We start from the raw sequence: 15,227 nt of genomic DNA, 5'->3' as shown, positions 1-15,227 counted from the left end.
ATGTACACAGTCACAGACACTGACCTGGGACCCAATCCCGATGGCAGCTGACTTCTCCCCGGGGAAAACTCATCTCTCAAAGTTTAAAAATTCCAAAATATCAGACAAGGTAACTCTATGGGCCATCTGGCCCTGAGAAATCGCTTTCAGAAGGATGGATGCTTTGGCTTATCTCCCCTTCAGTATATGCCAGTTCATCTGTTCATTCGCCCATCAGTCCCTGCATCCACCCATCCATTCAACTATCGAGCCATCCATTCTTCTAGAGGTACATATTCTACACAGCCTCATGCTTCCTGCCCTCAGCGAACACTTCACTCACTTGTAACAGATCAATAGAAAGGACAGTTTGAACTATTTCATTAAAAAAAAAAAAAAAAAGAGACTTGAAAACCCACTAGAGGTCTTCAGATCCCTGGGATAGCTCTCATACTAAGAAAGATTAATACAGGGAGCACAGACTTTGCAGTTAGACAGATCCTGGGTGACTCCTGGTAACATGGACGCTCTTGGGCAAGTAAGCTCATCTCTCTAGTTTTATGCTTATCATCTGGAAGTGACAGGAATTACTCGACTGTAGGTAGGAGGCATGGGGCCACGCTTCTAGCAAAGCTGAGTATTACTCTCTAGGTCTTGGGACTCAGTCCCTGAGTCCAGTGCTCGACACCCTGCCCTTAGGAAGGCTTGCTTAGCAAGTGGGGCACAGATCACAAGTCCTGGGGGAAGCATGCTTGGGAGTACAGAATCAAGGTGACTGGTGACAGAGAGCAGAAAAGGAGCCCTCAATTCTACTTAGTACCTTTTCCACAGAGGAGGTATTGGGGTCATGTGACAAGGCAGACATTCCTCCAATTCTTGCCTTCCAGGCATCATTTCCTAGAATATCAATTTTTTTTTTGGAGACCAATGACCAGAAGTGTTCTGTGATTAAGGTGTTCAATATCTGCACAGTTTCAGAAACAGAAAGGGCAGTCTCAGAAAACCAGATGAGTCCAGCTGATAAGCACAGCCTCCCAAGGTGCTCCAGTGGTGTGGATTTAGGTGGTGGGGATGCATTGGGTCTTCTGGCAGACCCATCATCTGGACACTATCTGGTCCACTGGCCTGACAATATCAGAGACCTGGGTTTAAATGTGGAAAATGCCAGTTCTTAACTGCCTGCACGTGGAGCTGCTATGTGGTTATGACCCTCGGGTTTTACATCAATGACATGGGGGTAATACCTGCTTTGCAAGACTGCTGTGAGGACTGGAGACGAGGCCGCCCCATATGTTGGAGCTACATGCATACACAGAGCTCAGCCACAGCATGGACTCTGCATCGGTCCAGAGCTAATATGTTCCAAAGACATCCCATGCTCAGTGAGTGAAATAATTTTAAGATACAAATGCCTCAGAGTCAAATCTACTTTCTGCCCCCCCCCTCAGATCTCCATGAATTAAGGCCCCAGTCGGGACGCAGGGGATGTGGAGTATCAGAGTCACTCTTTCATATCTTTGATCCCTAAACTACACAGGTGCACGCTGATCACATTGATTCTAATCTGCAAGACGGGGGCGGGGGGTAGGGCTGGGTCTTTGTTAATAACCAATCGAGAGCTCTTACAAATACTCAGTGGAAATATAGGCAGCTCTTTCTGCTGTGGGCAAGCTCATATCTGCAACAGACGACAGAGCACTATCTCTGCTGGTGAGTCATTTCCTGCCCTTGAGAGTTGAGAGGCTGTGGGATATTACCAGGTAAAAGGGGTTCCAACGGCTACCTGCCGCACACTGTGTTACCAAATGTCCAGGCTTAGAGCTCAACTACTCTTGGTTTGAATTCCATTTCTGCATTGGCTGCCAAGAGAAAGAGTAAGTTATTACTGCAGCCCTGGGCACATGGTATGAGGGTGTAAGTTATTGGAACTGGTAGCAACAGCATGAACACACCCTCCTGGGAGAGAAGAGTCTTGTCCCTGGCTGTATCTGTTCGCTGCGCGATCTCTCTTCCTATTTTTCTTCTGTTTCTTTTATATTTTACAAGAGGCAGTGAATGTAGTTTATTGTTTACTCTTCTCAATATAAGCCCATAAACCTCTGTAGAAACCTTGAAATATTGAGGAAAGGAGATAAGTTACCCCTAATTTCAGCAGTGAGAGGCGAACTGCTGATGAAAATTGGTTGTTTTTCAATATCAAATAATATAGTAAAAAATACAGCTTATCATGGATTCTTAAATTAGGGCCCACAGGATGTGTGGCAGAGGAACCTGAAGGGGTCATGATGCACCAGAATTGCAGGTGTGTGTGCACATTATCACTGAGGGAAAGTGATATGGCTTTTATTAGATTCTCAAAGGGGATTATGATCAAAGATGATTGAGAATCAAGACCAAAGGAGGGTAACAATCATGACTTTTACATCATCAGTTTTGCATCATTTTGCCCCTCTATTTATTATAATAATAACAGCCTATAGTACTATTGCATACAGTTTTTCTCCCAAAAGTAGAATGTACCAAATTGGTATGATTTAGTGGGTTATTGTTTTTGCATCTGGGAATGCTAAAAAATTTCCATATAAATTCACAGTAATAGCATTTCCATATCCCCCCAAATAACCTGCCAAATCATACCAAATAGGAACGTTCCACTTTTAGATGGGGTTGGGGGGAACTGGTATTTACTTTGTACTCAAACTTGAGCAAATGAAATGTCCTGGATTTTCCAAAACAGGCACTTCCTAAATACTTCAGTCACTTTCTCTTTTATGTCTGAATTGTAATTCATTACTTATTGTCAGATATTTACACTATTTCCAAAGTTGTATATATTACTTTTTTTAATTTCCAGAAATCAACCTAGAATTTTGGTTATAGAAGATAAAGAAATGAATGGTTTTAACATTTCTAGATGGAAAGTCATTTTTAATATTCTTTTTACACCATTGTGCAGTCCCAATGAGCTGCCATTATCCTGAAGTGTATCATTACTACAAATGAGTTTGTATAGGCCCTTCAAGGAGACATGTAATACAGCTCTAACAGCAATAGCTCTAACAGGAGGATTTTTTTTTAAAGTCAAGGATAAGTCAACAATAATGGAGATTTGGCATTACTTTTCAGGAAAGCAAAGCAGCCAGCTTCATATTCTAAATGATAAAAGAAAATGCTTTTGTCCCTGTGCGAAGCAGTAACACACAGACCATCACCTGACCTACTTAACTGGGGGGGGGGGGGGTAACCCTAACTGGGGGGTGTGATGGTGAGTGGCTGGCCCATTACCCTAGAAATCTAACATTGTGTCATCTAGTAGCAGGCACTTTTCACTGAGTAGTCTTACCCCAAAGGCAAGGTCCTTCCCTGGAGAGAAAGGGTACTTAGCCCTCAGGAAAGAGAGGAGACAGCACCAGGGCTGACACTGTTTCCAGTCAGCAGGAAAAGTCTCCAAGGGGATCTCTTCTTTTCTATGCCCTGGTCTGACTAGTTAATATTTTGACTTTGCTAAACCAAATACCTGTTCTAAAAACATTTTCTGGGTGCCACCAGGTTGCTGGCAATGAGCCATGGCACGGTGAGGATCCGTAGATCCATGGCAAAGATGGCCTGGCACACCAAGGCCAATGTTGCCATAGCTGCCCTTGCTCCCATGCCACAAAAGCCATCACCTGTCTCTGGTCCTCATCAGGGTTGCAGGCAGAGATAAAGACTGGAGGGAAACGGCAGCCTTGAAAGATGGGGAGCCCCAAGCTAAAAGGGCAGCTTTTTGATCTTTGCTACAAGCCTTACCAGGTTCACTGCAGGAGCCCACCCAAGTCTTCCATTTGTTTAAGGCGACCCCTCAGCCCTAACTTGCTAATCATAGAAGCTAAAGTCATGTTCCTTTCTGGGGAAATCTACCTCTTAGAGATTCCTGAGAATTAAAATGTCAGGAAGAAGGTTCTGATGGTGGAAGGTCATAAATTGTGAGAGATGGTAAAAGCAAGTTTGAGTATGAGAACTGCCCAGTTCCTGGGCATGAAACTAACTTAGCCAAAGTGCTGGGCAGCCCCAGGCTTTTCTACACTTTATTTCCCTATAACTCATCTTAAATCTATGCAAATAGAGGCAAGAAACAACAGGACAGATGCCCATCCAGGCAGAAAAGGGCTGGACATCCCCAAACACCTCCTGGTCTCCAGGAGTCTCTTTGATGGTGACACCCCTGGAAGGGGTTTGATTGAACAGAAAGTGGGGCTGGATGGGGGGGGGGAACTGCTGAGGCGAGGGGAGGTGAGGACAGGCCCTTCCCATCAAAGAACAGCACTGTTTTTCCAAAAGTGCACTGGCCCACTTCACACAGTGACCTTTGCTTTCAAGACTATTTAACATCCGATTTTACAGATGTATGTGGGTCCAATTAAGTGTTCTCTCCCAGGTGGGTGAGATCCTGAGAATTTTAGAGCTAATAATGAGCCCTTTAACAGACCTGAGCCACTTTCTGTCAAAACTGGCTATCTCCAGTAGACCATGCCATCACTGAGCAGAATAACAGGTCGGTTTAGGAGACTATTTGCCCCCCAAATAGGGTGACAGGACAATGAGAAGACAGGTGGTGTCACTCTCAACCTCAAATATAATTCCTATGTTTTGATTCTATGTGTTCATCGGCAGAGACACCATGGCTGAGTCCCACACAGACATTATGGGTGTGGAGGAAAATATCTACAGCGATTCCAATGACAGCATCCAGGAGGACATACACTTCCAGCAGTTCCGCAAGTTCTTTGTGCCTTGCATGTATGTGGTGGTGTTCATCTGTGGCCTGGCGGGGAACTTCCTGGTGCTGGTTATACACATCTTCTACCAAAAGCGGAAGAGTCTAACGGACATGTTCCTAATGAACTTGCCACTGGCTGACCTGCTGTTTGTCTGCACTCTGCCCTTCTGGGCCTATGCAAGCATCCATGAGTGGGTCTTTGGCAACATCATGTGCAAAACCCTGCTGGGCATCTATACCTTGAACTTTTATACGTCCATGCTCATGCTCACCTGCATCACTGTGGACCGCTTTATTGCAGTGGTTCGGGCCACTAAGGCTTATAATGAGCAGGCCAAGCGGATGACCTGGGGTAAGGCCATCTGCTTGTCTGTCTGGGTGGTCTCCCTGCTGGCTTCCTTGCCACAGGTCATCTATGGCAATGTCCTGCACTTAGACAGGTCTATCTGTAGAAATAATGACGAGGAAATTTTCACTGTGATTCTTGCCACTCAGATGACACTGGGGTTCTTCCTGCCATTGCTTGCCATGATAGTCTGCTACTCAGTCATAATCAAGACCCTGCTTCATGTCCGAGGCTTCCAGAAGCACAAGTCTCTAAAGATCATCTTCCTGGTGGTATCTGTGTTCTTGCTCACCCAGACTCCCTACAATCTTGCAAAGCTCATCGGCAGCACGAGCTGGGAGTATGAAACCATGATCAGCTTTGACTATGCCATCACAGTGACGGAGGCCATTGCCTACCTGCGGGCCTGCCTTAACCCTGTGCTGTATGCTTTTGTTGGCGTGAAGTTTCGGAAGAACTTCTGGAAACTTGTGAAAGATATTGGCTGCCCTTACTTGGGGCCCTCAAGTCAATGGAAGTCTTCTGAGGACACTTCTAAGACTTGTTCTGCCTCCCACAATGCAGAAGTGACTAGCATGTTCCAATTGTAGTCCTCAGGGTCTGGAAAGCTGCTCAGCAATTTACAGGAGTATGGCTGAGTCCTCTGCATGCCATGAGGGAGGCTTTATCTATAGCTTGTACATTGCCATTGGAGAAGGAATCAAATGTTGCAGTTGGTGCAGAATGAACTTCTTAGACATATATACTCTGTTTGCTCAGGCTTGACACCTTATTTTGTTTTCTTCCTCAACACCTGGGCCTAAAGCTCAATAGGGCGGCTAGAAACTGTCAAAGGCTTTGCTTCCTCTCTCCCCAAGAATCAGGGAATGATGTGGGACTCCTAGGACATCAGGTTCTCCTTTACTGGGGCCAGGGCTGCAATCTGAGGAGGGGACACAGCCAACAGTGCTGCTGATGGCAGGGACACTCTGGGCTCCCAGGTTCAAGAGCTTCTTGTGGCTAATGGAAAGCAAGAGAGATGAGAGCAGCCATGAAAACCAGTGCTGGCACAATGTTCAGACTTCAATCACTAGGCACCTGGCAGAGGTGAGAAGAGGTTCTGCCTTACCTTGGGGCTTGGCTGATACAGGTTCATGTTTATATTCTCTTTGATTAAACCTAGAAGGAATAGCACCAGGATATATGAATGGGCCAGAACCAATCAGAGTTGGCTGAGAATTCCAGTGGTCCAGAGACTGCTAAAAAATGTACATGTGCAAAGCAGAGTTTAAGACTCTGACCATTCTAAGCAGTACTTCTGAAATGGGTTCTTTGGTGGATTTACTCACGTAAAATTTGAATTATCCAATGCCTGACACACACATAAGTCACATGTAAGTGTATAAAACATACACACATCAAAGAGCATCTGATTTTCATGACTAAGAAATAAAACTTTTGAAAAGTCTACTTTATCCTTTAATCTTTTATCCTTAGGCACATTCTATTTTAATGCAGCCTGCCTAGAATATACCAAAAATGATTACTTGTGGGCTCAGAGCACAGGAAAACGTTAAAATACATACTTTGAGGACACAGTTCTGTCAAGGAAATGGAATATACCAGTGATGACAGTGATTCACTGCGGCATCCAACCTCCTGCCCAAAATGTGAGGTACATTTGTTTAACCTCTATAATGTGGTCACAGGAGGAGGTCGAGTTTTAAATGTCAGAGGCTTGTGTGTATTTATTAAATCCCAGCACTCTGCCCAACAGGTTTATAGTTGCTTTTTTGGCTTATGCCTCAAAATCAATCATGAAAATGGAGAACCAGTTAGCTACAGGCAAAGAGAGCACACACGGAGGTGGGCCAGAACTGGTGGAGCATGTGGCTTTGTGGTCCAGACAGCCCAGCATGCATCCACTCTGCCCCTCGCTAGTTAGGAGGACTAGGTGGTGATCTCTTACGTGCTTTTGTTGTTGGTGAAATATGGACCATAATAGTATGCACCTGCCAGAACTGGCTGAGGACTGAAGATAGTACATGTAAAACAGCGAGGACAGTTTGAGTTTATGGGTAGAGGGTTCCAAAATGGCAGCAGGTATTACTATTTCTTACAGGACAGCACCACAAAGTGGAAACCACCTGCCGCTGACTGTGAACTGGCGAGCTTGGGAGGGTTTGCTCTGTGCCCTCCAAATGTGTATGGCATGGCACACGCACCCTGACCTAGTGGAGCATGGGCCAGGCCTGGCAAGGCCCACATGGTCCTGCCTACTCTCTCATAGATGTGCCTAAATGGATGCTTCACTGTGCCTGGGCTGCCTGGACCCCTGCGGGTATCCTTCAACAACAAAAAGTGCCCTTTTCATGGTGACATGGCTGACGTTCACCTTTCTCCAACTGGCTTTAAGGAGTTTCTGTCACCTCCCTTTGTCCATTCCTCCTGATGTTGAGCATTTCTGACAGCGGGCCTTCCCTGGCTTCCCTGACAGTACCTCAGGCCAAGAGGTAGAGGCTCAAACTGGAAAGAAGTGAAAAGCCAGGAAGCCAGGACTCTGCAGCATCTCCACATGTTCTCATGGAGGGAAACAGTGTGGGGTGATGGGAAAAGCTGGGTTCTGGGTTCCCTGAGACATTGGTTCAGTGACAGTTCCACCTGTGTGCACCCCTGAGCACACTCCACCATCCACCCCACTGGCCAGTGACAGCCCCCCACGCTAGCACATTGGTGAGGCACAGCCAGTGCACTCTGAGGGCCAGCCTGGGCACTACCAGGACACATCAACAGGGGGGCAGCTGCAGAGACCTCTGAGTTCTCCCTGACCAGGTGCCCATCTGGCTGAGAAGGGCAAACAAGACCAGAAGCATGTGAAGTTGGGCCCCATCCCAGGCCTGCTGTGTGTCCTCTCCCTCCAGGTTTACTCAAAGGGTTTTACACTGGCCCTTCCACAGCTTAGGAAGCCCTGCTGCCTGGCTCGGCTGTCTTCCTTCATCCCCTCTGCTTCCACAGTCACGCTCTGGGCCCTTACCTGCTACACCTGGGGGAGGGGGAAGGGGTAAGATTATCATTTTCCCAACCCCTTCCCTGGAGATAAACTATTTTTGGGAATAGACACTGGTGCACACATGTAGTTACAGAGGGATCCCATGTACTCAACAGCCCCATTAAGTGTAAGTTCCCAACCTTAGAACTGCTCTTCTCTGATTCTCCCCTCTGTTCACAGGAGGACATGATGTGAAAGGCCTGGGGAGCAGAGGCAGGACTAGAGAGAGGGTGGCCAGGCTGGGTGTGGACCTGGCTGACTCCAGGCTATGCTGGGTGTGGCCTCAGGATTCGAGAGTAGAGAAACATGCTCCCTCCCCAACAGATCCCCAACACTTGCTGGGGGACGGGGAGTTGAGCAGGTGGGTTCTGGCCTCATAGATGCTACAAATGGCCACATAAGCTGAGATATGAATTCAGGGAGACCCTGCTTCCAGGGCTAGAAGCCAGAAGCCCAGTTATCATTCTGGAGTGAGGAAATGGTGCAGCAGGAGAGGAAAACCTGCTGCTGCTCCTCGTGGCAGGGAGTGGGGGGCAGAGAAAATAACACAGGGCTCAGGAATGTCAGGGTGCTCACTCCAGCCTGCTCCTCCAAGGGGTTCTCAAGGAAGCATCCCTTTTCATGTGCCTAGTGCTTCACGGCCCATGGTAACTACCAATACTGTTTTGTAGAATGCCTAGCACTCTCAACCTTACTTTTCAGATGGGAAAATTAGTTCAGAGAGATTAAAACCCACCAAAGCTTACCTGGCAGAGCTACAGCGAGGCATCTATGAGCAGCCTCTTTCTCTGCCCCCAAATGTTGGCTAGAAAAGCTTTCATGCAGGGATGGGCTGTGTGTAGCATGCAGCTCTGTATTCAGTAGAAATGCTGGGTTAACCTAAGCATGAGCTCTGTACTCAGTGGAAATGCTGGGTTAACCTAACTTAACCTATATCACCATATCCTGTTCTCATTTTGATTTTGAGACACCAGGCATCAGCCTCCTGGTTGGTAACAAACCTGCACAGTTTCCCAGCACACTCTCATTGTGAAGCAGCGGTTCTACAGCAATTACCAGCAAAGATGTGCTGTGAGTCAGGGAGAGTTTGGAAACTTAAACTCTGGGGGTGAGTTTATATTCAGTGCCATGCGAGCATCTGGTGTGATTTTCTTGGAGAAGATGACTGAGCCACCAGGGGCAAGGACCTAGGCACAGAGGGGCACATGCATGCTCTGCCTTGGATATCACTACGCAGGGCCAAAAAGCACGCAAACCACCACCAATACCGAAAGCTTCTCAAGTGCCAGGCACTGGGTTCAATGCTTTCCATACATCATTCCCCTCGAGCCCTCCTAACAACCCCAGGGGGCTGAGTGCTGTTCCTGTCTCTTCCGGAGAGGTGAGGAAACTGAGTTCAGGCAGCTGTGGTGCCCAAAGGCATGGCAGATCAGGGATCTGACCAGGGTGTCTGTTTCTGGGGCTCAGCCTTCTCACTGCCATATAGTGTATTATCAGAAGGGGAAGCCAGGAATGGGTAGAAGCTAAGCAGAGATACTTGGGTTCATCTTCAGCAACCAAGCCCTTAACTGGCGTGCAGGGCTGACTCCTCACAGTTTCCTTTCCCTGGAATACTTCCTGATTTCGACTACAAAGATCCCATATTCATCAGCATTCAGAACACCTTCTGTTTTTGTTCCTGCTGGGAAGGGGAAGGTGAGGGGAGTGGGAAGGAGGGAGCTGAAGTGCATCACTTTCTTAGTCACTCAGGCTACAGCGGAAGGTTGCCCTCCCAGAATCTCAGATACCCAGTCCTACTTTCCTTATTACCTACTCACCTGGCTAGGATTTGAGGCCCGGTAAGTAAAGAGTTGCCAGCGATGATGGCAGAGTGTAGCTTAGTGCTAATGGCATGGAGCATGCCCTGAGTACCATTGGGAGGTGGGGACCAGGGAAGAGCTACCACAAGCTGACGTCATCAGGGAAGCCTTTGGGGTGTGTGGATTGGGGGTCCAGAAAGGAAAAGGTAAGTCCCAAAAATCACACAAGCAATAATGAGCATGGGCTGTCTTCAGACTCTACCCACCCGTGAGGCCACAACACGGCAAGTTCAGTTACTTCCTAGTAGGGACCATAGGAGTGTGGAGAAGACACACTTAAGCCTAAAGTCTCCAGTGCTGCAAGCCTCATGAAGATTAAGTACATTTCCTCCCCTGTGGCAGAAATCCTCACTTAACAATCTGACAGGTCAGCCCTGGTGCTCCTCTGAATTCTGGGTAGGAAAGAATAGCAATCTCAATGCAATTGGGCATCCCAGAAGGAGCTAACTTGAGGAAGAGTGGGTCAGGAAACAACCAGACGTGTCATTCTTTCTTGAGCTTCTGAACAGCCAGTGCTTTGCTATAGAAACCGCAGTTGAGCCAGATACTAGGGGCTGACAAACACTAAGCAAGCACACCATGAAGGGGACCTTGAACTTTTCCTATAGGTTCCACGGCATAAACTCTTGGCATTTCAATAAAGTGGCACTTTGTGCACAAGGGCCAGGCACTGAATGAGGAAATGAAGGTGACGTCTACTTACTGTTCAGCCACATTTGGGTCAAGAGAATCAGTTTCTGTGGGTGTTTCGGGCAAGGAAGAGCCAGATTCCTGGATTTGGCACAACTCCTCATCTGTGATGATATCAAACAGGGCATCATCTGGAGGCCTGCAATCTGTGTAGGCAGATTAAGAATGAGAAGTGCATAGTTATGCACAGGTTGGGGAGGGAACTTCGGGGGAGTGAGGGAGCACAGCTAGGCAGGACACCGTAAATTTCCACCCACTGACAGCTCTTCTGTCCAGAAGTGAAAGAAATGGCTATTGGTGCTGGAGGAAGCAGAAGAGGGGCCCACAGATGAGCCAATGCACAACTTCAGAGATTTCTCCTAAATCTCTTAGTTGTGAGCTTAAAGAGGGTTCAACTTCTTATATATTCTGAGGCTCCTTATTTAGAAGGAAAAGCCCCACTGAAACCTTATCAGAAATAACCTAACAGAACAGTAAGTACACTTCTGTGCTGTTGACTCCTTGCTCCTCAAGTCACAGACTATGATTTCATGGCTTTGAAAGCAGGGTTCTATCTGATCTGCAATTTTCACTCCAATCTACTGGGGGGTAGGAAGGAACCTCGCTCTGCAAGGAGTTGCAGTGATCACTCACTTCCAATCAGGGAACTGTGTCCAACTTGGTGGACCACTCAGTAAAAGGATGCTGTAAGGATGCTCCCGTGCCAGTCACCTACCCCACACTCTCTTGTACATGTCAAGGAAAATATGAAGATGGGTCTGAAGTAAATGGTGGGGGGTGGTGGTAAGAAGGGCAGAAAGGAAGAAATGAGGACACAGGAAATGTCAGAAATCAAAACAAGTAACCTCAGTACTCTGAGATGACGCCATCCAGTTGTCAGGAACACCCACCAGTGAGTCAGGGCAGTGAGTCAGGGCAAAAGATTTTTGGGCTATGTAAGCAAGAAGGACAGTTCATATAAGCTATAAATTCTCAACTGGTCCTGTTACTTGGGACCAGGTGTTAGAAGAAATGTCTGTCTTCTTGTCTAACATCTGCATAATAGAGGCTGAAGAACAGGTTGAAAAAGGGGCCAGGAACTGGTTTCTTTCCATAGACACAGCCATACTCCTGAACCTGCCTTCCAAGGCTGGCAGAGGGAAGGAAGAGGAAAAGGAGGGAAGAGAAAATAAGCATCAGGGATACAAGATGATGTCCACTAATCAAAATCAAAGAAGACCTAAATAAGTGGAGCGCTATACTACGTTCATGGATTAGAAGACTAAATTATGTTATGATATTAATTTTCACCAAACTGATCTAGAAAGTCAATGCAATTCCAATCAAAATTTGACTAAGATTTTTTTGTAGAAACTGAAAAATTAATTCTAAAATTTATATGGAAAAGCAAAGAGCCTAAAAGAGCCAACGCTTCATTGATAAAGAACAAAATTGTGGAGAACTGACTCTGCCTGATTTTAAGACTGTCTTATAAAACTACAGTAATTATAACAGTGTCGTTGGTGAAAGGGCACATAGATAAACAAATGGAATTGAAAGTCCAAAATAGACCCACACATATCAGGAAAATTGATTTTTGACAAGAGCACAAAGGCAATTCAACAGGAAAAGAATAGACTTCTCAACCAATGGTACTGGAATACTTGGACAATCACATGTAAACACTAATCTCTACTCATAGCTTGTATAAAAATTAACTCAAAATGAATCACGGACCTAAACACGCAACCTAAAACTATAAACTTCTGGGAGAAGACAAGAGATCACTGTGTCTTTGGGTTAAGCAAAAACAGACATGATACCAAAAGAAAATAACGGATATGTAAGAGAAAAAGAATTGATAGGGTGGACTTTATAAAAATTATAAACTTTTACTCTTTGAAAGATATTTCTGTTCTTTGAAAGAAAATGAAAAGACAAACCACAAATTGGAAGAAAATATCTATAAAATATATATTCGATAAGTAACTTATATCCAGAATATATAAGGACCCTCAGATTTCAATATTAGAAACAAACAAAACAGTGGGCAGAAGATTTAAAGGAGATAAAATAAAGTTGTACAAAGTACACTCCTCTACCTATGAGCAGGTCTTTGTATACAATATAAATAATAGGGCTTGCCAAACTCCTTGATGATCCAGTTAATAACCAAAAGAGGAGTAAGTTTTTCTAAAGGTTGACTGGTCTAGATTCAGGCAGAGTCCTAGGAGTGACCAGCCAGAGGAGGCAGAGATAGTTGACCAAAGATGACACTTATGCCTGTCATTTCAGCTCTGCCTGTCTAGTGTCCTACCTCCATAGTCCAGTCCAGGGATGACAGCCTGGGCTGGTCTTCTAGGCTATGCTCAGAGCAAAAGTAGCAAATCCTACTTTTGCTGGGCTAAGTGAAAGGACAAGAAGAATGCATCTTCCTTCGCCACTGGGAGAGAATGTGAGCTATATGAGAGAGTGAAAAATGTGGTGGTTTCCAGACACAACTCCTGTCCTTTGGTTCCTCTGGAACAGAGTGTCAGACACTGGAACCAAGGTTCTGGGAGACAGCATTTTCCAAAGTGTGGGTGGCGTTCAGCTGGTGGCATGCAAATTAAGAGGCACTCAGACCACAAGTTAAATAACACTGAATCATATCAGGAGAAAGTCATTCCCTTTTCAATTCTCTTTCAATCTAAATTTCATCAAAAAGAAAGTCTCAAATTAGTAATAACACATTTTTAGTACCTCTTTAATACCTACGTATGGAAAATGTTGAACTAAATGTTTACATTTAAAATGTAAAATGTTAGTTCCTTTGAACTAACCAACAGTAGTATAATGGTGGAGGGCTAGGGAGGCACTGAGGGGTAGTAGCAGGAGCCTGACCTTGGCCTCCAGTGGCCTGGGTTCCAGCTTGGGCTGGTGACAGCTTAGGGCTGGGTTCTCCCTGGCTAGTGCCCGAGCTGGTGCTGTCAGGGGAGCCGGTGCCTTCACTGAACTTCCGGAAGCAGGCTCGGCAGCAGCGTTCCTTTTTGCCACTGGGCTTGGTGGCGATGTAGTTGTTGCAGCAGTAGTAGCAGAAAAAGCGGCCACATATCCTGGGACGAAAGAAGCACGGCGCATGAGGACAACATGACGTGGGTCTGGAGTGATCTGCTCAGGACCAGGACTGGGCTCATCCTACTGCCTCTACCCCCGCTTTAGAGTGTGGCCTTAAGGTCCATTTCACAAGATTCCAATAAAGCCATTTTGGTGAGCATAATGGGAGAAAGCTTTGTTTTCTAAGATCCCCAGAGCATGGAGAGGAAGTATGGCTGAACACTCCCTTTTTTAAAGATTTATTTATGCACACAAGAACTGGGATGCAGGCCAGGGAAGTGGGGGGTGAGAGGATTCACCAGAGACAGAGCGGGGAGCGGAACAGGCAGACAACAGAAATACACTGCTGAGGGGAACAGCAGGAGAGACAGGAGAGGTCTGCTGCATCATGTGGGTAGCTCCCTGGCTGGGGATCGAACTCACATCATCATGGTGACAGCACTGAAACTTAACCCCTAGGCCACCAGGGAGACCCTGCCTGACTTCCTTAAAATCAAATAGCAGTATGTTCTTCCTAGACAGTTAGGCATGGTGCCAATCATGGATTCCTCATGTGGAGCCGCTGGCTCTGGCCGGGTGTGGGTGCTGTCCCCTGAGCCACCTGCTGACCTGCAGTGGTGCCGCCGCACCATCCAGCTGAACTCCCGCTTGCAGTCCAGGCAATGGTTGATCTCCATGTCCCCAAGTCCCCTCTCCTCAGCACTGAGCTTCTGTTGGAATTCCAGGGCATCTGACTTTTGCCAAAGAGCATCCTTGTCCCTGGGACAAAGCCATGTTAGGAAAAAAGAAAGAGTTCATGAAAACAACAGAACTATCCCTGTTTCATTACAAATGACTGACTCCAAATTTTCCAAGATAATAGAAGGGAAACTTATGTGTACCTTGGAGCTACCTCGCCCCCATGTTAGGTCCTTCTGTGACCCCATATTAGCCCTGGACTCAGCAGGAACCTCCCAATATTTGGGTCCTTGACTGAGTAAGTCACAGAGCAGGCCCTTGATGTGAGTAAGACTGGCAATTGCAAAGAACTGCCAGCAACAAGGGTCACACACAACCCAGGGGTCTGGCCTCCGAGGGCTTAAGGGTACCATGCCGAAACAACCCCACAGCAGTCTGTGGCTGTGCACCCGAGGACCATGAAGGTACGGTCCACACAACTCTTAAATGTTCTTGGGCCCTCTAGGTTGCGATGGTTTGTTTCAAGTGAAAACCAATCAATGGAGAAGACCCAGGCTGGAAAGCTGATGGGATGTTAATCTTCTTTTCTCCTCAGAGATGGTACAGCCACTCCAGAAATCAAGCCTGAAAGAACTGGGAGACTTTTCAGAAAGATCTGGCATGTCTGAACATGCCCAATGCCCCAGGGAAGATGTGCAGAGAACGCTGCTAATGGTCACTGCTGCTAATGGTCACTCTCAGGGCTTATGGCTTTTTACACGGAAAGATTCGTTCTTTCCTCCAACCAGCATCCTGAGGGTTAATGTGGCCCCA

At 46.5% G+C, this 15,227-nt stretch overlaps 2 protein-coding genes across 4 annotated transcripts in view; one reads left to right on the top strand and one right to left on the bottom strand.

Moving 5' to 3' along the window:
- Positions 1–15,227, bottom strand: part of FYCO1 (FYVE and coiled-coil domain autophagy adaptor 1) — a gene marked incomplete at both ends in the record, with an annotated part of 47,928 nt that overhangs the window by 8,493 nt on the left and 24,208 nt on the right. For 2 of the 3 annotated variants that reach the window (XM_084247497.1, XM_084247499.1), the window contains 3 exons: positions 10,675–10,800; positions 13,499–13,735; positions 14,346–14,495. In XM_084247497.1, the coding sequence (XP_084103623.1) occupies positions 10,675–10,800; positions 13,499–13,735; positions 14,346–14,495 (513 nt within the window). Of the gene's footprint in view, positions 1–10,674; positions 10,808–13,498; positions 13,736–14,345; positions 14,496–15,227 lie in introns of all 3 variants that reach the window. The other variant, XM_084247498.1, reaches the window with a different exon arrangement.
- CXCR6 (C-X-C motif chemokine receptor 6) lies at positions 4,644–5,674 on the top strand (the record flags this gene model as incomplete). Its single annotated transcript, XM_084247500.1, has 1 exon — positions 4,644–5,674. Exon 1 carries the CDS (start codon positions 4,664–4,666, stop codon positions 5,672–5,674), a length of 1,011 nt encoding a protein of 336 aa, XP_084103626.1. The 5' UTR covers positions 4,644–4,663.

This window comes from Talpa europaea, assembly GCF_964194135.1.
Source record: "Talpa europaea genome assembly, chromosome: 11".
Lineage (NCBI taxonomy): Eukaryota > Metazoa > Chordata > Mammalia > Eulipotyphla > Talpidae > Talpa > Talpa europaea.
Note: the sequence above shows the minus strand (reverse complement) of the source record. Positions and strands in the feature narration are given on the sequence as shown.